The sequence below is a fragment of the Myotis lucifugus genome, unplaced genomic scaffold (assembly GCF_000147115.1).
Source record: "Myotis lucifugus unplaced genomic scaffold, Myoluc2.0 scaffold_8, whole genome shotgun sequence".
In the NCBI taxonomy this organism is placed as follows: domain Eukaryota; kingdom Metazoa; phylum Chordata; class Mammalia; order Chiroptera; family Vespertilionidae; genus Myotis; species Myotis lucifugus.
In genome coordinates, this window is record NW_005871056.1 from 16270681 (window position 1) to 16294230 (window position 23550).

The 23550-nt window shown below is 52.3% G+C and overlaps 1 protein-coding gene across 1 annotated transcript in view; it reads right to left on the bottom strand.

Moving 5' to 3' along the window:
• Positions 1-2967: 2967 nt before the first annotated feature.
• The window catches only part of LMCD1 (LIM and cysteine rich domains 1), a 22623-nt gene continuing 2040 nt past the window's right edge, over positions 2968-23550 (bottom strand). The window contains 3 exon segments of the mRNA XM_014451397.2: positions 2968-3631; positions 4834-5049; positions 18912-19241. Of these exon segments, the coding sequence (XP_014306883.1) occupies positions 3473-3631; positions 4834-5049; positions 18912-19241 (705 nt within the window). The 3' untranslated portion in view covers positions 2968-3472.

Below are 23550 nucleotides of genomic sequence, written 5' to 3' on the forward strand. Positions count from 1 at the left end.
CATCCTCTCAAGAAGTTCCCACGGGAGCCTTTTAGGAGCTAATACATACAGCACAGTGGAATCACCGTAAGCCGGGGGCACTGTGACAGCACAGATGAACCTAAAACACCCCACGGAGAGGGCAGGCCAGGGAATATTACTAGGAACATTCACTCCTGGGAATGTGACCGCTCTTCTTGCTGACATGGGGGGTGGATCACGGAGCTGTTAACATTGTCATATTTAAGCATATGTCCTTCCAATTCTGGTACAGAATCCCACTCAGCTGAGGCGGCCCCAGGGAAGAGGCAGCCGCTGAGCACAGTGTGGGGACATGTGTGTGTGTGTGTGGGGGGGGGGCGGGGGGGGGCAGGGAAGGGAACAAGGTGCACACAGGGACCTGCGAGCTGTTCATTTGGCTTCTGCAAGGGGAGCAGGAAGCAAGGTGGGTTGGGGCCAGGAAAAGTAAGAAACTGGATTGCAAGGCTAAGAAGTTTCAACTTGTGTGTGTGCAGTAGGGAGCGAGGGAAGTGCACAATGAGGCTGTGTTTCTGAGCAGCTCACCTGTGTGTGTGCAGAGGGTGAGTTCTTGGTGGGAAGACCCACTAGACAGTGGTCGCCAACCTTTCGGACCTCATGGACCTCCAGTGGTCCGCAGACACCGGTTGGCGACCGCTGCACTAGGAGACTGTTGCCAGGCTGGGCAGAAAACATTCAAGGTGAAATATGACCTCAGGGATGGAGGGAAAGAGATGGTGGGAGAGAAAGGACTGTACCAAGTGACCCATCAGGGGCGGGGGTGTCAGTGAGAATTCAGGTGTTCCAAATGCAAGGATGGGGTGTCATCAGGAGACACGGGAAGGCAGGAGCATGCTCTGGGTGGGGTCCATGGGTCTGTTGTGGGCCATCACTCCCACCCACCAGCGTGTGAACAAAATCCACTAGGCATCATGCTGGGTTTCAGCAGATGAGAGATTGGGCAATTGATAATCTTCCTGTCTAGCTGTCACCAACCCCTGCTTAAAACACGTTGAAGGCTCCCCATTGCTTCTAGAACAGAGACCAGCCTTTTCTGTCACCCACAAAGCTGGAGTACCTCTGAGGCCTCAATGCCGATCTAATCCCCTGTCACTGTCTGTGCTCCTGCTACAACAGTCTTCTTTCAGCCTCAAGCATGGGCCATGCTCACCACCGTATCTCTAAGAGCAGGTAATAGGTATTGAATAAACTGGTGCCGCTTTAGCCCCAGGGCCTTTGCACATGCTGTCCTCATATCCATCTTTAACTGTCTCTTTCCTCTTTGCCTACTCAGGTGTACTCACCCTTTAATCATCAGTTCTAAGAGTCACTTTCCTAAGAGCACATCTGACATCCATGAGTAGGTCCAATATCTTTCATGTACTTTATAGCAACATGTACCTCCCCTTTATAGCATCCATAGTAGATGTATTTTCACATTGACTGTGGGATATTTGCCCAGAATCTCCCCCGCAGACTGTAAAATCCAGTGTTTTGTTTGTTTGTTTGTTTTTAGAGTGTTATACCTCTGTACCCAGTACAGTGGGGCCTTGACTTACGAGTTTAATTCATTCCGTGACGAAGCTCGTAACTCAAATTACTTGTATGTCAAATCAAAAAGTGAATGAGTGAGATACGTGATGCTGGGCTGATGTGGCGTTCACTGTGACATTCGCTGCTCCAACTAGCGGTGGGGTATCTGAAGCTGAATCGTAACCCGAATTTTAGCTCGCAACTCAAAGCAAAAAATCGGCCGAGAGACGGCTCGTATCTCGAAAAACTCGTTAGTCGGGACACTCGTAAGTCAAGGCCCCACTGTATAGGAATTGGAACGCTGTAGTACTCCCTGAAGATTCGTGGAATGAATGAATGAGTGAGTAGATGAGTGAATATTCCATTGATGTTTCTGGGAAGGGACTGAGAAGCAGGTTTTTCTTGAGAAGCACCTTCTAGGACAGGCAGGATTTCAGCAGAAGGAACTGGTCTTCACATAACCAGCTCAGAGCTAGCAGAAGCATGGTGCGGGGAGCTTGATCAAAGGGAGTTTCCGGATGTCATAAGACCAGAAAGACCAGCCAAGTTTTGGAACGATTCAAACGTCAGGGTGAGCACGTAGTTCTTAACTTGAGAGGCGCTGGGGAGCCAGGAGAGTGGGCAGGGAGGACGGCACTCACAGCTTCTCTCTGAGGAGACAGACGTGAAAAAGCAGGAAACCGAGTGGCTGCAGAGGAGGTGGAAGCAAAAACCAACTTAGGAGGGTATTGACGTAGCTTTGGCCAAACTTGCAAAGCACACGAAGGAGGGACTGCAGATAAGAGATGGCGAGAGCGAAATCTGAGTGATAACATTCAAGAGACTTGGCAACAGATGGGAAGTTTAAGAAAGAAGGAAGGTCTGGAGACAGGACTGGGAGTTCTAGGACTCAGGCCTTTTTTGTGCCTTGTATCTGCAGTAGAAAAAGATGTCTTTTCTTAGAAATGGTGGAAAAGAAATTAACTTGGAAGTTGCACATGCTCAGGGAGGCCATAGAAAGAGAGAAAATCGCACTCCAGCACCTAGTGTATCTGGTCATTCAATGTTCAGTCGGCAAGGTCTGTCCACACAAGTCACCGTGTCCCATGGCCGTGTTTGGCGGCTCCCCAACACTCTACCTGGTCGTACACCCAGGGCCCCCCATTACCTGCTGGGCTCTGAGTGCAGGGAGTCGGGTCCCTTCTCTTTAAGCAGCTCATCATTCCCAGGAGGCTGCTTGTTGCGAAACACATTTCCATCCGGGATCTGGGGAAACCTGAAACGGGGGCTGGGGATCCTGCCCCAAGGACCTACATTCCGCAAAGAGCGAGATGAGACCCATCGGCGAAGAGACGCACTGGCACTTTCACTGCCTGTGCCAGCACCAGCATCCAGGGAACGGGCTAAACGGGTGCCACGAAACCACAGCCTCCGTGTCAATAATTAGATAAGGGCGTGTGTGGACTGCATACAATGTTTATTGCTGTTTATCATGCCAAAAAAGTTTTTATTTAAAATTCAAATTCCATTGGAAAGGAGGCAACAAACGGTGGTTGGGATCCCAGCCTGCTCCCGGAGGAGCTCCCAGGCTCACCACAAAGCACGCGCACTCTACAGCTACGCGGTTCCATCACTCAGAACTGCATTCTGGGAAACTCCTCCCAGAGGTCCCTCGCAGGATGCCAGCTGAGTCTCTAGTTGGTAGCTGGGACACAACAGCCACAAAGACAAAGAAACTCCGTCCTAAGACTTCTCAGGTCATTTCTAGCTTTGAAACTATTGACCCTCAAGGATCCACCACCACCCAACCTAGAATATACGTGCGTATATATTCCCACTGAAAACAATATCGCAGGTTTTGTTGCCGGCTGGCTGTCACATCAGACCCTGAGGATGGCCTCCCCACACCTGGCTTTCCTTCTCCGTGGGCGCCTGTGGGTCCCGGCCGTGGACGGGCAGCCCCTCAGGAGCGCCGGGACTTGCTGCACGTCGGGCACAGAAGCTGACCCTGGGTGACAATGTACGCGCGGCCGCTCAGCTGCTGCTCGCAGCCCTCACAGACGAAGTGCTTCCGGTGCCAGGCCAGGCCTTCCACGCGCTGGTAGTCCTCCGAGAATATTATCTGGGGAGGAGAACAGAGGAAACGAACCTGGTAGAGACAGTGTGTTGAGGGCAGGTTGGAGGATGGTGGTTCAGCCTGTCCTTGACCTTGTTTTGACCTTGACATGCCTCCCTGGAGAACTCGGACACCAATCGGAGGCACTGAGTACAGTGTCTGGTGAAAGTCACGGTTGCATCGTAGGTTCTCGGTTGGAAAGAAAAGGCCTCCGCCATCAGCAGGTTTTTCTTAGCCAGTCTCTGGGACACTCTTTGGGGCAATTGCAATCCCCAGTTACGCTCTAAGACAGTGGTTCTCAACCTTCTGGCCCTTTAAATACAGTTCCTCATGTTGTGACCCAACCATAAAATTATTTTCGTTGCTACTTCATAACTGTAATGTTGCTACTGTTATGAATCGTAATGTAAATATCTGATATGCAGGATGGTCTTAGGCGACCCCTGTGAAAGGGTCGTTCGACCGCCAAAGGGGTCCCGACCCACAGGTTGAGAACCGCTGTTCTAAGATAATATTAAATACCCCGGTGAGGACACCTAATGATAAAGGTAGTGAGTTTCCTGTCACCATAGGCATGATGACAGTAGTTATTATTGTCATTATTAATATACCTTAGCGTTCCTCTAGCCTTAACCCATATTGGAGCGTCAAACCCCTCCCATAACATCTCTAGCTACTGTATTATATGATATGAACGTTGTATTGTTATATCACATTATATTCCTTTATCCTAAGACTAACAGCAGCCCCCATTTATTAGTTACTCGGCCAGGCCCATGCCAAGCATTTTCACTCAGTATCTCCTGTACCTTCATAGCAACATGGCATGGGCACTGTGGTCCTGCCCATTTTCTAAGGGAGAACACTGAGGCCCAGGAGCTGGGTAACCACACAAGTACTAGATGCAGGGCCAGGTACCTGCCTCCCGTTACACCCCCTGTCATGTCCTTCTGAGCACCTACTAAGGGCCAAGGCCAAGGCCGGACAGGCACTCTGCATCTGACCCATCCCAGCAACCCTAGGCGTGCAAAGTAATACTGGCCCCGTTTTCCAGATGCGAAGCAGGCAGAGAGCATGGAGTGCGGCCTGAGCCTCAGTTTTGCTCTCTGTGGGTCACATCTCCAGTGAAGCCACACCCTCCTTGGCCTCTGGGTCCTCCCCTGCGATTGCAGGGGTGCCCCACGCCGCGCAGCCGCACTGGCTCTCACCTCATCGCAGCCGGAGCAGCGGGGCCGCACGCTCTCGCAGTAGTGGCGGCCGCACCAGGGCGCACCGTCCTTCCAGAAGTAGATGAGGTCCACCAGCGGCTCGGAGCACTTGGTGCACACGAAGCAGGCGGGGTGCCACTGCTTGTCGTAGCCGGCCCTGTCCGAGTAGACCACGGGGCTGTCGGCGGGTGCCACTCCCTTGCAGAGCTCACAGACCTGGAGGGGTGGGGGGACCCCGAAGATACAAGGTAGGTAGTCAGGAGAGCAAAGGGACACAGGGTCCAGCTTCAACTCCAGTCTCTTTCCTTCTTGGGTGACCTCGGGCAAGTTACTGTCGTTCCTCAGTTTTCTCATCTGCAAAGTGGGTTCATATTGCCCACTTAGGAGGCTGGTGTGAGGACCAAATAAAATACTTATTTAGCACAGTGACTCTCAACCTTTTTGTTCTCAGGACGCTTTACACTCTTAAAAAGAATATAAAAACTTCGGTTCATAGAGTGATAGCTATTGATATTTACCATAAGAGAAATTAAAACTGAGAAAACATTAAATAATTATATATTAATCCATTATACAATAAACCAGAATGTTAACATAAACGTTTGTAATTAAAAATAATTCTATTTTTTCAAAACAGAAAGTGTAGTGAGAAGAGTGGCCTTGCTTTACAGTTTTGCAAATCCCTTTAATGACTCGCTCAACAAGCGCCTCTGGGTTCTGACCACCACCTCCTCTTTCCATGTTTTGCATGATGCTGTTTTCTCTGAATCCATGAAGAAAATCTGGCCGCACACTGATATGGAGCTGGAAAAGGGAGGGGTATTTTAATCGCCTTCCCAGCAAACTGTGTATAGTTTTCTTTGATTCTACATTAAAATTAAAGTGGTAGTTTCCCAAAAGTCAGTTACTATGGGATTTGAAAGCATATCAGCCAGCCTTTCATCCTGTTACATGAAGACCCACTGGCCCACCTCGTACTTGGAAGGGATTTTTGCCCATGGATGATTATTTTGCAATACACTTTAAATTTTAGGGCGGTTTTAGATTTAAAGAAAAATTGTGACACATATTAATAGCTTACATTCATTTGGTATACTTGCCATGATTAATGAATAATATAGATGTGACTATTAACTGAAGTCCAAACTTTAAATCTCTATTGTCTAAGCTACCTGGTCTGTGGTATTCTTAGCTTTTACCTAATGTCCTTTTCCTGTCCCAGGACCCCCTCCAGGACACCACATGGTATGTAGTCGTCCTGTCTCCTTCGGCCCCTCTTTGCTGTGCCAGTTCCTCATACTTTCCTTGTTTGTGATGACTGACAGTTCGGAGGAGCACTGCGCAGTAGGGATTTGTCTGATGTTATCATTAAATTGGGAGGAAAACCACAGAGGTAAATTGCCAGCCTCATCACATCCTACCCAGAGTACACACTCAATCCATACAATCCTGTGAGTCATTTGGGAGTTATCTCCTGCTCCACAGAACTCTGATGATGATGATGACAACGATGGTGGTGGTGGCGGCGGCTAGCATTTCCTTAGGGCAGGTCTGGGTCCAGCACGGTGCTCAGGATCTTGCATTATCACTAATACCTCTTACAGAAACCCCAGGGAATTGTTTCCCCTGCTGGAGCTCTCTTCCTTTTAGGGAATTCATTATTTCCCCCCAAGATATGGCAAAACTGAGGTTCAGAGAGATTGAGCGACTGCTCAGTAACATACAGCTGACAGGAGACAGAGCTGGGATTGGAACACTTGTCTCAAGCTAAGGTTTGTTCCGCTACAGGTTGATCAGGCGTTGCTGTGGCCAACAACTGTGGCTGTGGCCAAACCTGACCATGGCCTGTTCTTGTAGGACCCACCAGAGGAGAATGGGTTTTATGTTTGAACTCCAATTCAGTGAAATTTTTTTTTTCCTCAAAAAAAATAATTCAGTTCTTCTCACGAGCAGATCTGTGTTCTGCACTAAATTGTGTCTCCACCACATTTCTATGTTGAATTCACATGTTGAAGCCCTAACCACAAGGTGACTGTATTTGGAGACAGGACCTTTAAGGACAGGGGTCCTCAAACTTTTTAAACAGGGGGCCAGTTCACTGTCCCTCAGATCGTTGGAGGGCCGGACTATAGTTTTAAAAAAAACTATGAACAAATTCCTATGCACACTGCACATATCTTATTTTGAAGTAAAAAAACAAATGTTTTCGGCGGGCCGCATGTGGCCCGTGGGCCGTAGTTTGAGGACCCCTGTTTAAGGAGGTACCTAAGGTTGAATTAGATCGTAAAGGGGGGACCCTAGTCAGGACTGGTGTCCTTGTAAGAGGAGAGACCAGAGATAAGCAACTTCTCTCTCTCTCTCTTCCTGCATATCACAGAGGAAAGGCTGCGAGAGGACACGGAGGAGGCAGCCATCCGAAATCCAGGAAGAGGCCTCACCAGAAACCAGCCCTGCCGGCACCTGGACCTTGGACTTCCAGCCGCCAGACGGTGAGGAAATGCACGCCTGTTGTTTAAGCCCCCTGCTCTGTGCTATTCCCAGTTCCCCGTAATGACACCCTGCACTGACTAGTACAGCCTGTATGACAAAAACGTGTGCTTAATGATAATGTTATACAGTTGACCCTCAAACATGGGGGTTGAGGGCACCGACACTCCATACAGTGGAAAAGTGGCACAGAACTTAAAATGGCCCTCTGCACGTTTGGATTCCCAACGGTGGATTGAAAATACAGTCGACCCTGGAGTAACATGGGTTTGAACTGCAAGGGACCCAAACAGTTGAAACCTGTGTTGTTGAAGGATCAACTGTATTTTGAATGACACATATTTAAAATATGGTGGAAATTTGTTTTCTCTCTTGTTACATAAAGTACCCACATGACTTCGTCGATTTGGATCTTGGCCCACAACCCCTGAAATATTTGCAACTTGGCCTTCTCCACAAAACACTTGCTGACCTGGCCTCGGAGGAGAACCCTGTGTTACTAAGCAGCAGTTACATGTCAGTTCCCATGGGAGTAGTTATTGTTTTGCCACATAGAGAGGAGTAGGCATGTGTGAAGAGCCTACTCACTTAGTGTTCTTAATTTAAGCACTTGAATCACATACCTACTATCCCCCTGTGCCTGAAGAGGAAGTAAAAATTAACACGGTGGAAGGTGGGGAAAGAGAACCAAATGACAGTGTCCACGTGCCGTCCCTGAGCACAGTGGCTGTTGGATGAACATCCAGAGAAGGACTGTTAACTGATCCGACGCCTGCCGATGGTGCTGAGAACGGGCTGGGTTTGTGGTTTCAGATCTGCCCACAAGAATGAGTGGTGTGGGAGCCCCGTGCCGCCGCACGCGACCCAGTCCCAGCTCGCCAGGAACCCATCAGAAGTCTGAACCAAAAGTGAGTGATGAGTCAGCATTCGTTTATTCTCACCATCTCTTCAGCGTAGCTGGGAAGTGTCAACTATTTGGTAAGGGCTGCTGAGTACCAAGCGAGTTGTCTGTCTGTCTCTCTGGCTCTCTAAATTTCACGGAACGAAGTTTCCAGTCCTTTCCTCCCACAGAGGGACTGACTGTCGGCCCAAGACACCGGGTTGGGTATCACCACGATGCATCAGTGGGGAGGGAGAGGGACACAGATGAGCCTGGCTGGCCTCAGGGCATCAGCAGGCACCCGTGGCCCAGAGAAGGAAATGGGTGATACGCGGGCAGAAGAGCAGTTTGGGGGTGATCATGGGTGGCTCTGAACCCAGGTCATGGGTTGGGATTCACTCTGGAGGTGATGGGGAGCCATTGCTGGTTCTTGAGGCGAGGAATGCCGTGCTGGTTTGCACTGTAGAGAGAGAATTCTGGCGGCAGCGTGGAGGAGGAGGGATTCGTGCTCTCGAGCTGGGTCCCAGCTCCTCCGCTGTCTGAAAGGCCTTTGTCAAGGGCCTCTGTGAGGCGGCCTCTTCCCTCGCTGTTTCCTGGCATCCCTGGCTCCTGGCCGCGTTGCTGACAGTAGCCAGCCCTTCTCAGTAAACAGTGCCGCTGCCATTTTATGGAAGTAAGATGTCTGGGTAATGAGCCCTGTCAGCACGTGTCGGGAACCAATTTACTCCTTCTTGCTTCTGAGCTGTTTTCTGTGCCTCTTTCCCTGTCGTCGCAAAGAATGTTGGGGCCGACTGTCCTGACTGTCACCTTGCTGGTCCCCCGGCCACCAGGGGCAGGCTGGCCTCCAAGGGTCAGAATGCCTCGCCTGCTGGGGTCCTGCAATCCCAGCCCCAGCTGTCTCTGGACAAACTTCTACTTCGATCATCTTTGGTGCCGTGGTTTACAATCTTTAAAGTGCGGGAGGTGGCTGAGAGGTGTGACCTTGGGCAAGTTACCCAGCCTCTCTGTGCCTTAGTTTCCCCACCTGTCAAATGAGGATACTACTAGTGATACTAACAACACCACAGGGTTGTTGCCCGATGAAATGAGATAACACAGTTAGTGGACTTGGTGGGAGTTCAACAATCACTAGCTAAAACCTCCTGTGACTCCCTGCCCCAGCCCCCCTCACAGATGAGGAAGCCGAGGCTCAGAGGAGTTAGCACTTTCCCACGGTGACAGAGACAGGCTGAAGGCGGGGTCTGCGCTGGGTGAGGAGGCCCAGGATTCCTTCCGAGTTGTGTGCGTTTCACTGTCTGGGACAACCCCAGACTCAGCTACAACCAGTGCCTGGCTTGGTGGGCCTGCTCTGATCTCGCTCCAACCCGACCGTCTCTTAGATAGTGACTCTCAGTCTGGAGTCTGCCCAGCCTCCCCCAGAGGGCTTGTCCACACAGACCGCAGGGCCCCTCCCAGAGGGTCTGACTCGGTCGGTCTGGGATGGGGCATAGGAATTTGCCCGTTCCCAGGGGATGCTGATGGGGTCGGGAGAACCACTGTCATAGAGTGTTTCAGAACGATCTTATAAAGAAACCCAGCAAAAACGGTATCACCAACTTGATTCGGGTTCAGCAAAATCCAATTAGAATTCCTGGCATGCTTCAATTCTAGGCTATTTTTAAGAAAGCCCGATGTGGCCACTCCTAGGCTACTTTGCCTGTGAAGGAGGTAGTGTGGTCAAGTAGGAGTCCTCTGGGACTGTGTTGGAAAGCTTAGAGAAGAGCACTTGTCATTAGCATATCAGTTGGTTCTTACACATACTCGCTGCTATCTAAAATCAGAGTTTGTGCCCTGGCCACGGGGGCTCAATGGGTTGGGCACCATCCTATGCACCAAAAGGTTGCCAGTGTGATTCCCGGTCAGGGCACATGCTCGGGTTTTGGGTTCAATCCTCAGTAGAGGGAGGTGCAGGAGGTAGCCAATCGATGTTCCATTCTCACATTGATGTTTCTCTCTCTCTCTCTCTCTCTCTCTAAACAAATACAATAAAAATCAGAGTTTTTTCATGAGACCCTTTCCAATGTTTGCCATACACTCAGTCTGCAGACTGTTCCCCCGGGGGGAGGACGTGTGGCACAAACCTGTCACAGGCGGCACAAACATGACCTTTTCCCTGTGCCATGAAGGTCTTCCCTGTCCCCGCTCTGGTGACCAGCCTCTTAATGAAGAGGGTGTAACTGAAAGTTTGAAAGTCCCGTACTTTGGGCCTTTGTAACCTGTAAAATCACCTGCTGTGAGAAAGCTGAGGTGCATTTTAGATTCACCTCAGCCACTAAGACCCCTGCAGGGTTGGGGTCCCTGGGTGTGTGAAAATGATGTTGCAAATTCTCGGGCCCTCCTCCAACCAGTGGGGTGTCTGAGCCCCTTCCTGTGAATGTGGTCCTGCCTTAATGGCTGGCTTCTGTCCGATGGAAGGGATCTCTTAGATGCCCGAGGAAGGTCAGAAAAGGCAACACAGCCTCCATGGGCTCCCTCTGTCACTGCACGCACCCTGGCCCAGCGCAGGCAGGAGAGGTCCTGAGGCCTCCAGGCTGGGGCGACCCAGTGGAGAAGACACAGCAGCGGACGGCTGGCCCAGCCCCAGCTGCTCGCGTCTTCCCAGCACCAAGGCCAGACGTGTGAGTCAGAGGAGTCCAGCCCCAGCCTGGAGCTGCTCTGGCTGATGCCGCGGGGACAGGACAGCGATAAGCTTTCCCCATCGAGCCCTGCCTTCATTGCCAACAGAGGTTATTGTTTTAAGCCTCTACACCAGGGTGGGGAACGTCATTTGGTCCGGCCCTGCCAAGGCCGTAGGGATGAGTTCATTAAATGTTTGACCAAATATAGCGGCTAATTTTCAAGTTGATCATTTTGTATGGCCCTCAGATGATGCTATAAATATCCAACGGCCCTCGGCAGAGGTTCCCCACCCCTGCTCTGCATCCCGGGGAGGTTTGATGGTTAGCCTTAGGTAACGGGACCATCAGGTGTGGGCACAAGGGATTTTGAAGACTTCTGTCATGGACGTAGTCAAGACACAGAGTTTTAGGCAACAGCAGAATAAGGCCGGTGGCCAAGAGTTACGGCCAAAGAACTGTCTCTAAGGACCGAGCCTCGCTGGCCTTCAGAGAGGGATCGGCAGATACGGAGAACCCTCTAAACCAGCGGTAATCTCTCCGTCAGGGTTGCCAGAGTCCTGTCCCATCCCACTGTCTCCTCTGGACGGCTCTTATCCAAAGGCCTACCCAGCCTGAACCCGGAGTGCCTTGTGAAAGTCGCACCAGTACAATACAGTAAATATTAGCACAAGGCCTTGCACTCGGCCCTGGGTCCTTTCCAATACAAATGCTCCCCAATTCACTTATAAACAGCATCTTCTCATTTCCTCTTATGGTGATTGTTCACCATCGTTGCTTTGCAGACTTACGTATCCCAGTCAGTGTTTATTTTTCTCTCCTCCTCTCCTCTCCTCTCCTCTCCTCTCCTCTCCTCTCCTCTCCTCTCCTCTCCTCTCCTCTCCTCTCCTCTCCTCCCTTCTCTTTCCTGGCTCCTGGTCATTTCTGGCTTCCTTACCCTGTTGCATTCTGTTCCCCATAACTCTCACCCTCTTGAGGCTCTTGCCTGGGCAGGGCAGGCCGGCTGGGTGCCATGCTTAGGACCATGGCCTCTGGACTGAGGCCTCTACCACAGCTTCGTCACTGCTCAGCCTCAGACAAGTCACCCACCTCATGGAGCCTCGCTTTCCTCCTCTGAAGCAGGTGGCAGGCCCTGCTCGTGGGAAATGCTTTACATGTGAGGTCACTGTGGTTGGCCACCCCTTGGCCTCCCACGTCCTTGGGGCCGATGGTTGAATATGGGGCACATTCCACATGCGCACACACACCCTGGAGACAAAAGGTCCCCAGGAAAGCAGTTTCTATCCCAGAAGCCCTCCTGTGTGTTGATGGAGGCACTTCTAACTGAGTCTCTCTGGCTGGTGTCTGGTGGAGGGGAAGAGGGAACCAGGAAGGCTCATAACGCTTCTCTTGTAAGGAGACCATCGGCCTGGGCGTTCTCGAATCCAGCTTTGCTTATTAGTGTGTGGGCAACGGCGGACCTTCTGCCAAAGGGGCTGCCCAGCAGGGAGAAGCCTTCCACGAGGTCATCGCTAGGCAGCCGCTGGCACAGAGCTCGGCGTGGGGCTCCGGCAGCCGGAGTGCCTGGTCTTTATAGTTTGTGTTGGGTGTGGGATGAGGCAGGCCCGAGTTCCAGTCTGATTTAACCACTCCCCAGCGAGGTCATTAGACAGTTTCCTAACTATGTTTTCTCGTGTTTCTTTTGGTCTGTGATCCAGAGCAGGAAATGCATGGTATGGCCCGAGGTAGTACACACATGTGCACATCACACCCGGAGACGAAAGGTTCCCAGAAAAATAGTTACCACCCCCGAAGCACTTCTGTGTTTTGTTATAATTTACTAAATTGATTTACTATCCACTGATAGGTTGTGACCTGGAGTTTGAAAACACTGTTTAACTTGGCTAAGTTTGAAAACACTGTTTAACTTGGCTAAGAACTTCTCTTAATATCTTAGTCTTCAAAAAGGAGGGGATCATATACCTTGTAGGATAATTCTTCGGATTAAATAAAATAACTACGTACATCCTGGCTCAGTGCCTGGCACAACATCATCATCATTTTCATCATCATCATCCCCATCTTCCATTAACCTATAATCGCTAAATAAAATCAGATAAAGCCAAAGTTATTCATAAAAAAATTATTTTCTTATGCTTCTTCTAGTTCTGGGGTCAGCAAACTACCTCCATGGGCCAAATCTAGCCCACTGCCTGTGTCTGCAAATAAAGTTTTATTGGAACACAACCATCCTCATCGGTTTTGACATTGTCTGTGGCTGCATTAGTGCTACAAAGACAGGCGAGTAGCTGTGCCTGAGACCGTGTGGCTGCAGAGTCTAAAATATTCACTCTCTTCCTTTAACAGAAAAAGTTTGCCAATCCCTCTTTCAGTCAATGGAATCTTATGCGGTCCACTTCAGAAGAGAAATGCCTGTGAGGCCTCTGTGGCAACATGGAAAAGTATTTACAAGAATAAAAAGTGGGATCAAGGGAATTTTCTGTGAAAAAATAACTCCTTTACTGTTATTAAAATATTTCCACCACAGGGAGGAGGGAGGCAGATGTTGAGGAGCCTGGTAACCATGGTGATTTTTCGGGGCTGCTTCTCGGGCCTGGGACCCTCCTGTCCTCCAGCTCAGATGGGCACAAGGTGGGGGGCGGGCAGTGGTTTCATATTCCCAGAGAGGGGCTGGCAGGCAAGCCAGCGTGCCAAGCCCACGGGCCAAACATCTGCTCGGACAGAGTTTGGAAGTCCCTTGCCCACAAATATGTCCCTTGTTGGGGCTGGAGTCCGGCTGAGCTGCCAGCTGCTGAGTCTCCATCTGAGAGGCAGACCTCCGGGGAGGGCGGGGCCCACGCCAGTCCTTCCTCTGCATTCTTTCCTCTGCATTCTTGTGGGAAGAGGAGGGTGGGGACCAAACTAACAAATCCTTACAACTTCCAGGAAGGTCTTCCCTTCTCCCAACCTACTCCCCTCCTCTGAGTCACTCTTTTTGGCAGGGCTTGGCCTGATAAAGGGGGATGTGGGCAAGGTCTGGGGGCAGAATAAGAAACACCGAAGGGTGGAGGTTGCAGTAAATGTTATGTTCTGGCTTCCTTTCCCCCTTCTTCAGTTACAAGTGTGGGGTGTAGGGAAGGGCGGAAATGCCTGGGCGAAAGGACCATGCCCAGGAAATCTGTAGATCCCATTTCTGAGAGAATATCCAGTTAGCTCCCTAAATGCAGGGAAACGGTTTGGGGGAGATGGTAACAATCAGAGCAGGAAGGTCACTGTCCGCGGGGTGCACAGACACCCATAGCCTCCTTCCAGGTGGGAGAGGTGGGGAGCAGTGGGCGGCCTGGAAAGGGAGTCTGGGGCGTCCCCATTCTGGTGTGACAGGGTCCCGGTTGCTGGAGTTGGCAGCTCCCTGGCCACAGAACCCTTTGAAGCCCCAAGACCCATGGTGGATGGGACTGGGGTGGGGCAGGCAAGTCCTTCCCTTGTTCTTGGCACCCAGACAAGAGGTCCCCAAAGTATCCACTGGGCTGGGCTGTGAGTTACTCCAAACACTGCTGTTTACCCCCGAAACCGAAATACACCCCCCTTGCCTTGGTGTACCCACCCTGCTGGGCCCCACCCAGGAGTTCTCACAATCCACTGGTCTGATGCAGTCCCAGCCACATCTCTCATCAGTAAGTCAGTTAAGCTCCCTGTGACTCAGGCTCCACATCTGTGAAATGGCTGTAACATCTCTAGCTGGTTGTTAGGGGGATTCAAAGAGAAGAATGGGCCTGCTGTGCAGTAAAGAGTTCCCACCCATCCACAAGCACGTAGTGGGCAAATGAGGGCAAGAGGGAGGCTAAACATTTTGGGGTTTTTAATTGGCCTCACTGATTGAAAGGGCATGATTTGGACGGGACAAGGGGGTGTGTCAGTGTCTGGGATATTTCTGCCATGCTGTCACCTGTGGTGTCTGCCTCTCCTAACCTCAGTCTCATAGTAACACATTTAGCGCACTGCTCTGCGGTCCGCGTGGGCGGCCACAGCCCTTGGGTCATCTCAGATGTGCCACGGCTGATTTTAGGTCGCCCGAAGGCCTGGGGGTCGAAAGCTGGGGGTGCAGATTTGCGAACTCTGCTCAGATCCGAATGACTGGGCAGCTCTGGCCGAAAGGATGGGTCGGGCTCAGACGGCACTGTCCCCACAGCCTGGCCGGCCCTTGAGGCTGGCCCTCCGTTACCTGGCTTCACTCGGAACTCAGCCCGAGGGTGGGAATCCCACACGGGCGAGCTGGGAAAGGCTTTGGCGGCGAGGCTCCTCTGGTCTGGATGAGCCTTTCCTCCAAGGACACTGGTGGAGGAGGCGGGCAGCTGACCTTGCTCACCAGAGCCTGAGCCCCGCCCAAGGTCCCCGAGGAAGGTCATGACTGTGACAGGCTGAGCTGCACCAGGTTGGAGCCAGGTGAGCTCCCAGGAGAACTGGCCCCCAGTGCCGGCGGGGGCGCAGCACAGAGCGAAGTGGGAGCTGGTTGGTGGCCCCTGATTGCTGAGTGTCGTGTGGTCAAGGACACGGGGGTCAGGGTCTGGTGTAAACAGTGTGTTAAATGCTGTGCCTGTGTTTCCAGAACTCCCCATGGCAACTCAGAAAATGTGAGACTGATGTGTAGCCTTCTCCAAGTTGGACGCCCTAAGCCAGGAGGCCACATAAATCCAGGAAATGCCTGGTTATCATCTCCCGGACCCTCACCACAGACCCACTGCTGATGCCACTTCTGCTGAGCTGATAGTAAGGTCACTGATAACACTCGTTAGCCGTGGTTTTCCAAGTGTGGCCCCCAGGCCAGTGTCGGCATCACCCCGAGGGCTCATGACACAGGCAGATGCTCAGGCCCCGCCTGTACCTCCTAAGCAGGGAGCACTGGTGGCACCCAGTCCTTCGAATGTGAACAAGCCTTCTAGCGATTCTAGTTTGAGAACCACTGCTTTAGCCTAGAAAAGCCCTTCGTTTTTATTCTCTCTGAGGCCTCCCAAACTTACATGGCCACCTGACCCCTGCATTAGCTTTCTGAGGAATTGGCCTTTGGAAGCAGGAAGGATGGACTGGGGTCTGTCAGTTGGTTTGAACCCCTGGGAGTGGGAGTTTCAGACACGTCAGACACGGCAGAGCTCAGCACTCCCTCACAGCAATGCCCACTAAACCGTCGCTATTAGCAGCAGTAATAATGACCACTATTAGGATGATAAACGGCGAAATGTTACCAATACAGTTCTAGTATAGTAGTTTCACGTGCTTCCCCTTTTACCTCCATTTTCTCCATAAAACTCTGGATTTGGGTTATCAGACCGAGTCCTACAATTTCCTCCTCACCCCCAGGTTAAACTGAATGCCCTGACCACTTCGAGTCAAGTTCATTGCCCTCATCAGGGGAGCAGAAATCAGACCTTGCACCTGATTCTTGCCTTGGGCACCTGCCCACACTGCCCTGTTATGAGAAACAACAAGGGCACAGCACCCAGGATGGCCAGCCCCCAGGTCTACCTAGTGCGGCCACCCGCTGGGGTAAGGCGGAACCGCTCAGGGAGTGCAGCCATGTCCACACTAAACCTGGCATTGCTGGGCACACACGGTCTATGGCCTGGCGGGCTATCTGGCTACCTTGACAGGATTTGCTCACTGGCTTCAAGGAGATAAAGAGGGAGTTAAAGAAGAGCAGCAGCTTCCTTTCTTCCTGGAACAGATGGCAAGCAGGGTTTCATATCTCCAGAAAGACTTTCAGATCCATGTTTTTCTACCTAGCAGCTGGGGGCCTTGGAAAAATTACCTCTCCTCTCTGAATCTCCCCACTCCTCTGTAAGTGGGGTTGGTGAAATTCACCCCACCAGGCCACTGTTCAGATTAAACAAAGACCCTGAGAGTGAGCATTGCATTTGGCTCGGACCAGGTGCTTATAAACGTGACCTTGAGATCTCCTCCTTCCCCCAGGCAACATGGCCATCCAGGTTGTCCCCATCTTTCCAGGCTCAACTTAGTTTGAACTTTCATTCATTTATGAATTTGTTCACTCCTTCATGGATCACATATTTACTGAGCACCTGCTATGTCTATCAAAGGCACGGCTGCAGCGACAGAGATGAACAAGACAAGACCTCAGCCTCTAGCGCTGGTGACAGACCTGCAGCCGCTGATCACATAATTGGTTATTGCATTAAGACTGGGGGTGGGGGAACGAAGGACAACGCCCAGGCCAGTCACAAGTGGCTTCCTTTGGAGTCCCTACTTTATTTTCTCACTGTGGAATCTGCCATTTACTGTCTGGTCTTGCTTAAACGCTTCCTAAGTGTCAGAAGTGTTTCCGAAAGTGGACTGTGGGCAGGGACCTGGGATCCCGAGCCACCTTTGCCCCACTTCCACCCTGAACGAAACATGGGGCTGAGGCAAAGAGAAAATACGTTCTTAGATCAACATCTGTCTCTCAGGAATGGCAACTGGGAAATGTCACAACGACTTAAAGAAGTCGCCTTCCAACTTGGAATCACACAGGATTAATCCTAAGGACAAATAGCTATTTGAGGGTGGAAAGAAGGCAGCGTCGGGAGGAGATTTGTTTATAAAACAGGATCTAATTTTAAAGTCCCTGGGACGTGTCGTCCTCCTGAGAAATGGGTCTTTTCAGCATCACCCCCAAATGTGTGGTAGAGAAAGTAAGTTTTGTTATTTTGTCTTAATTCTCAGATAAACACAGTTTATTAGATGGTAATCCTAGATGGACACGCCAACAGCACGGGGGTGGGAGAGGCAGGCCTCGGTTTGAGATAACGAGTCTGCGTCAATGCAGCAGTAAGGACAGGGCCATTTGGGCTGGCATTGCCCTGGGTGTCTGGCTCACACAGTGACTATAGCCTCTTCCCAGCAAGCCAGGTGATTTGCTTGAGGACCATGTACTTCTATCTCCAAATGTCAAATGGAAGCCTGAGGCCACCTGACTGATGAGGGGTTTGGTGGAGGGGGATGATGCAAAAGGTGGAAGGGAGCTGGCAGCCACGAAACTCAGCAACGGCAGTCTCATGCTGGTCCTTTCACTTCCTGGGGGGCAAACCCAACCCTGAGGCTTCCACCACCCAGACCCTGGCTCCTCTGTGTGTTCCCAAACAGCCTCCAGAGGATCGCCTCCCCCACTCCCCGCCCCCCGTACATCACCCTCACTCTGGCTCAGAGCTTTCAGAAGCAGGGCTCCGATCCCACGATACCTCCCGGGGAGCCTGCCACAACCCCCATGGCACTTGGAGTGAAGCCATAAGACAGGGCTTTCTCCCATGTGGGGAGAGTATGCTGCTTGTTTGATTTCCTGAGCTTGGCAAACAGCACAGGCTGATCAGCACTTAGGGATGAAAGGATGGATGGATGGACGGACGGAGGGATGGATGGATGGATGGATGGATGGATGGATGGATGGATGGATAGACGGACAGAAGGATGGATGGATGGATGGAGGGATGGATGTATGGACGGATGGATGGATGGATGGACGGAGGGATGGATGGATGGATGGATGAACGGAGGGAGGGATGGATGGGTGGATGGATGGACGGACAAACGGAGGGATGGATGGACGGATGGATGGATGGATGGCCTGACTCTTCGGGAAGCGACCCCTGCTGACCTGGCCAGCCTGGTGTCTGCCTCCCCCCAGCTCACCCTGCCTTTAATCACACGGGATTTCCTTCCATCTTCTGCCTCCGCTCTGCTCTCTGGGCCTTTCACGGCACCTTTCACGGCACCTGCTCACCTCTTTAGGGCCTGGGCGGCTTCTAGCTCTGAGGCCAGCGTGGCCCTGGGCTCCTAACCCACACCCACCTTCACTGAAGCAAGCGTAGATGCCCTTTCCCTAAGCTGCCACAGTGTGGTTGTCCGTGACTGCCACTGGACAGAGAGACTGTGGAGGGCATGACCTTGTGTTATTGTCCACGGGACAGTGCCAGGCACAGAGTGAATGAGCACCAATCGCTGCTGGGGGCCTGACTGCATGCACGAGTTCAGGGAGGAGGGAGGAGGCCTGCCCAGCGGCTGCAGCAGCCCGCGGCCTGGGAGAGACTTACGTATTCTTTGGTCGGGTCGCCGATGCTGCCGTTGGTGGTCGGGGCGGTGGGCTCCGTGCCCTCCGGCTTTTCCTGCTGCTTGCCCTCCTCCTTGGGCAAGCCGCCCTGCCCCGGGAGCGCCACCTCTCCCACGCCGAGGGCCTCGCTCTTATACTGCTTGACAAATTCTTCCATGAGTTTCAGCTCGTTCTCCAAAAGTCCGCGGCAGCGAGAGGGGTCCTGGTCGTAGATGGGGAGCTGGTGCATGAGCTGGCGGCGGCGGTAGTAGGCGCCCTCGGTGCCCGTCACCGGCTGCTTCTCCTTTGGGATGAGCTCCATGTACTGCAGGCCCTGGGCAGGGGGAGAAACCGACGTGACTCTCCAGCCCCAGGAGAGACCCGAGAACTGGGGAACCTCCTCCAGCTTCTTCAGGGTTTGGCCGAACGCAAGGATTCCCAGGGAAGGAGTGGTGACACCCAAGTGGTGGTCACAGGTCACTTCCTTGATGAGAATGGTGTGACGTAAGCAGGTGTTCATTTTAGATTTGCTGGCTTTGGGACATGGATTTTGTTTCCTTCAAAATGGAGTATTTTTACTAATCTCATGTTGATGCCTAATTTTTAAAAAGTCAATCTAGTTTAAAATTGCTTTTCTTGGAAAAATATAATTAAATCATTATGGATGCACGGGTTTTCATGGTTTATTAATTTAAAAATCTGCAAAGACACCTTCCAACAGTAGAATCAATAAGGTCTGAAGTCAGTAACATTTCCACATGGGTATGAATGGTAGCCATCTGAATATTAATATGTTCAGAGATAACCACCAATTTGGCCTTTTTAGAAAAAAAATAAATGAACAGAAATCTTCTAGTTGGGTGGGTCCTGGGGATGGGAGAGAGGGGGAAGTAAAGGTCAGAGCCACGCAGCACGAGAAACTGCGAAAGGCAAAGTGCTTATCCTTGACAACTGTTCTCCATTTCTGTGTCTGACCTTGGGCATGACCTTGACACACCACCAGGTTGCTTGATTTCCACTGCCCAGGTGGCTGCTGCCGAACTTACTGTTTTAGAACCTGCCTGCCTTATATCTCATCATTGGGGACTGTGTGAATCAACTGCAATTCATAATGAGCAGTCGTTGTCTGCTTTTAGGGAGCAGGGGTGAGGAAGCTGGGTGGGGGTACTAGTCCAGAGCCTGGTGTATGCTGAGTTTCATCATAAATGAGTTCTGGATAAGAGTGTTTTTAGAAAAGCGGAGGAGGAGACCTGGGTTCCTGTGGGACTCACCAGTTGAATGGTGGCCATGGCTCTGCCCTGGATTCCAGGGACACCAGCTGAGGCGCCTCTGGCACTGTGGGCTCACAGCACCCCCTGCCAATCCCTGCACAGACCCTAACACTTTTCACGGTGCTTTCCCGGATGCGGGAGATGGCCTGCATGGTGGACAGAGTCCTGGGGTGTCAGGAAACTTGGGTTTCCAGCTCCAGCCCTGCTGCTGCTCTCTGTGTAAGACCGAGAGAGTGCCGACCCCTCTGGGCCTCAGTTCTCTCCTCTGCAAAGTTCAGAGTAGACTGCACGATCATGATGGTCTTGGCGAGTGTGAGAAGCCTGTGGTGACTCACCTGACCTCCACCACGGCTAAGAGAGAGATGAGCAGCAGCACTCAGCTGGGTCTACAGCCCATGAAAGGGGCCCAGGGGGTGATGGGTTCTTGTTGGCCAAAGAGGCCACAATCCTTTACCCAACATGTGGCAGAACAAGGATCTCTATGGAGCCACACAGCTGACTACCTGGCTAGGAAGGGCTTATCCTTGAGCCAGTCTTGGGAAGACCAGGGTGATGCATGGTTTTTCTTTTGACCAGAATGAGATTGCCGGTGGCTTCCAGCACAGGCCAGACAGGCAGGTCTGAGGAACCCCGTCTCTAACTTTATGCTGCATAGGACTCGCTGGGAGACCACCCAGAGGCTCGGACTTAGGAATCTGGAGGGGCCTGGAAGTAAGCCCTTTCACAGGTCCTCCTGGGTGCGTCTGAGCAGGACCCCTGAAGGCCAGGGCCTTTCTGGGGACAGTGGGTTGGGGGAGTGGATGAGACCATCCAGAGGGAAGCAGAGTCCCACGACCAACAGGCTGGGCAGGGACAGTCCCTGGGAGGCAAACGCCCACACCAGCGCTTCCCATTTCTTGCCTGGGGCCTGCCCTGCTCCCAGGCCCGAAGGAAGGAGTTTGGAGAAGGGGAAATGAGAGCTTGGCGCGCTCTGCCCGGGGGGTGAGGCAGCCTCAGTGGCAGGGCTGACTCCGCTCCTGGGAGAGTCACCTCCTCCATGACGGCCGCCCACTCCCTAAGCCGAGTGGTTTAAGGAATGATGGGAATGGCTACGACGTGGCGGCTACTAAGTTCCAGGCTCTTCTAGGTGCTTTACGTACGTGAACCCGTTTACTTCTGACAACACCCCTGGCAGGAAGGTACTCATAGTGCCTCTTGGGAAACTGAGGCGCAGAGAGGCTAAGCATCTCCCAGAGTCACACGGTTGGTCTGTGGCAGAGGCAGCTTTGAACTCAGCAGCTTGGTCTCAGCCCCCTCTGTTCCGCCTCTCTGGAAGACGGATGATTTGCAGAGAAAAACATGTCCCCCCATCGCTGGGGAGGTCTCCCTTTGTCATCATGTCAGGTGGGTGGACTGGGTCTGTATCGTCTGGTGCCAGGATTCCCCGGTCCCGGGATATGTCTGTGGCTCTGGCCTTCAAGGGCTGCACCCCTTCCTGCTCAGCTTTACAAATAAACTCTGGAAGCCTGGAGCAGTGGCCGAGCCCTGCACCCACAGTGCCCTCTCATGGCTCTGTCCTGGCCACAGGTGTCTGTGGCCTGCAGAGCTCATGGGCTCCTGGCCGGGGCCCTGGGGACAGGCAGCTTTCCTTCCCGGGGACCCTGTGTTCCTGTTCCAGCTCCAAGCCCCAGCTGGGCGCCGTCTCTCTGCCTCCCCTTCCACCTGCCCAGTTTGCCTGGCCTGGCCTGGCAGGGAACAGCCCAAGCTTTGGAGTCAGGGAGCCCCGACTTCAAGACCTGTCTCTGCCATTTAAATCAGCTGGGGGGCATCTGGCTACCCCTCTGAGCCTCAGTTTCCCCCACTGTAGCTGGGGGGAATAACAGTACATCCCTAAGAAGGTTGGAAAATTAGGTGAGGTTGTGCCTGGATAGTGCCTGGCACACAGTAAGTACTCAATAGATATTAGCAACTAGGTTTACTGTGACCAGGTCATCAGGCTTAAGGAGTCCTCTGGCTTTAATTCCGGTTGGGAAGGATGACAGCAAAATTTGGTCCCATTTCCCAAATATAATCAGTCCCCACCATTTGGGAATTAAAACACAAAGTCGGGAAGTTGAGTAGGAAGGGAGAGTCGTCCAATCTCAAGACTGTGACTTGCTCGGCAGGCCAGATGCAGGTCTGACAGAGGGGCCTGTCTACCATGTGGTGTATGAGCCAGCATTAACCATGGCCCAACGGTGCCGTCCTCTGATTAGTTTGGGGCCCAGCCCTGGGGGGTTTCACCAGCCAGCTCCTGGCGCCCACAGCCAGCCCTTTTAAGAGCTGCTCGCGTCAGTTTCCACTGACATCTCAGAGGCCCACTGGATGGCTTACCCAGACCTGCGCACCGGAGGCAGACCCGCCTTCGGAACCGGCCGGCACGTCCTGGCGCTGCTGTTGTTGGCGCCGCCCTCTGTGGCCCGGGACCTGCCCCTGCCCAGTCCCTCAAGCTGGCGAAGGCCAGTTAACTACCCTGAGTTTCCTTACATGTAAAATAATTCCTACCCCACAGGGTGGCTGAGCTCACAAATGCTGAAGTGTTCTTTTAAGGTAGACCTCTCAAAAATATAGCTTTAAAAAGCAATCTGTGCCTCTGTCCACTTCACCTAAAGGGGGTAGCCCCTCTTCTGCGTAGATCGGAGCTGTGCTGCTCAGACTCTCTGTGGTGAGGGGCAGGTGTTGGGCTGGCTCTCCCACCGACCGCAGAGAGCTCTGTGGGCCCCTGCACGTGATGAGAAGGCGCACCTGTCACGTGAGACTTTCACAGGAGTCTGACCACAGGGATCACACCCTTGGATGTCAATCGCTACAAAACTTTCCCCACATTTATTCTCAGCAGCTGCACTTCTCACTGTGGACTAGCTGCGAGGGTTCTGTGCAGCGGCACCGTCCACAGACCCATGTGGAGTGTCACTGCGCAGGGGCGGGGACCTTGGGACAAATACTCACGTCCACTACGAGCCCTGCACGGTGCAAGGGGCCGACAGGACAGTGCACAGGACAAGATGGCCTCGTGGGCCCAGCTTCGCTCATGAGACTATTATATTTGCTTCTAAAAGCTTCTAAAGAAACAATGGAGAGCGAGAGAGAGGAGAGCCGGAGAGTGGGTGGCATCCTCCGCAGTTTGGAGAGTTAGAGACCTGACTGTCAGAAGGCCCCAGCCATGCAAGGACAGGGAAAGGACATGCCACGGAAGGGAACAGCAAGTGCAAAATCCCTGAGGAGGATGAGAGTTTAGTGTTTTCTGAGCCGGAAGGAGGACAGCCAGTGGGCTGTGATGTACTGAGTGATGGGTACAGCAGGGTATTGACGTGACAGGGGTATAGCAGGGTACTGAGTGACAGGGGTATAACA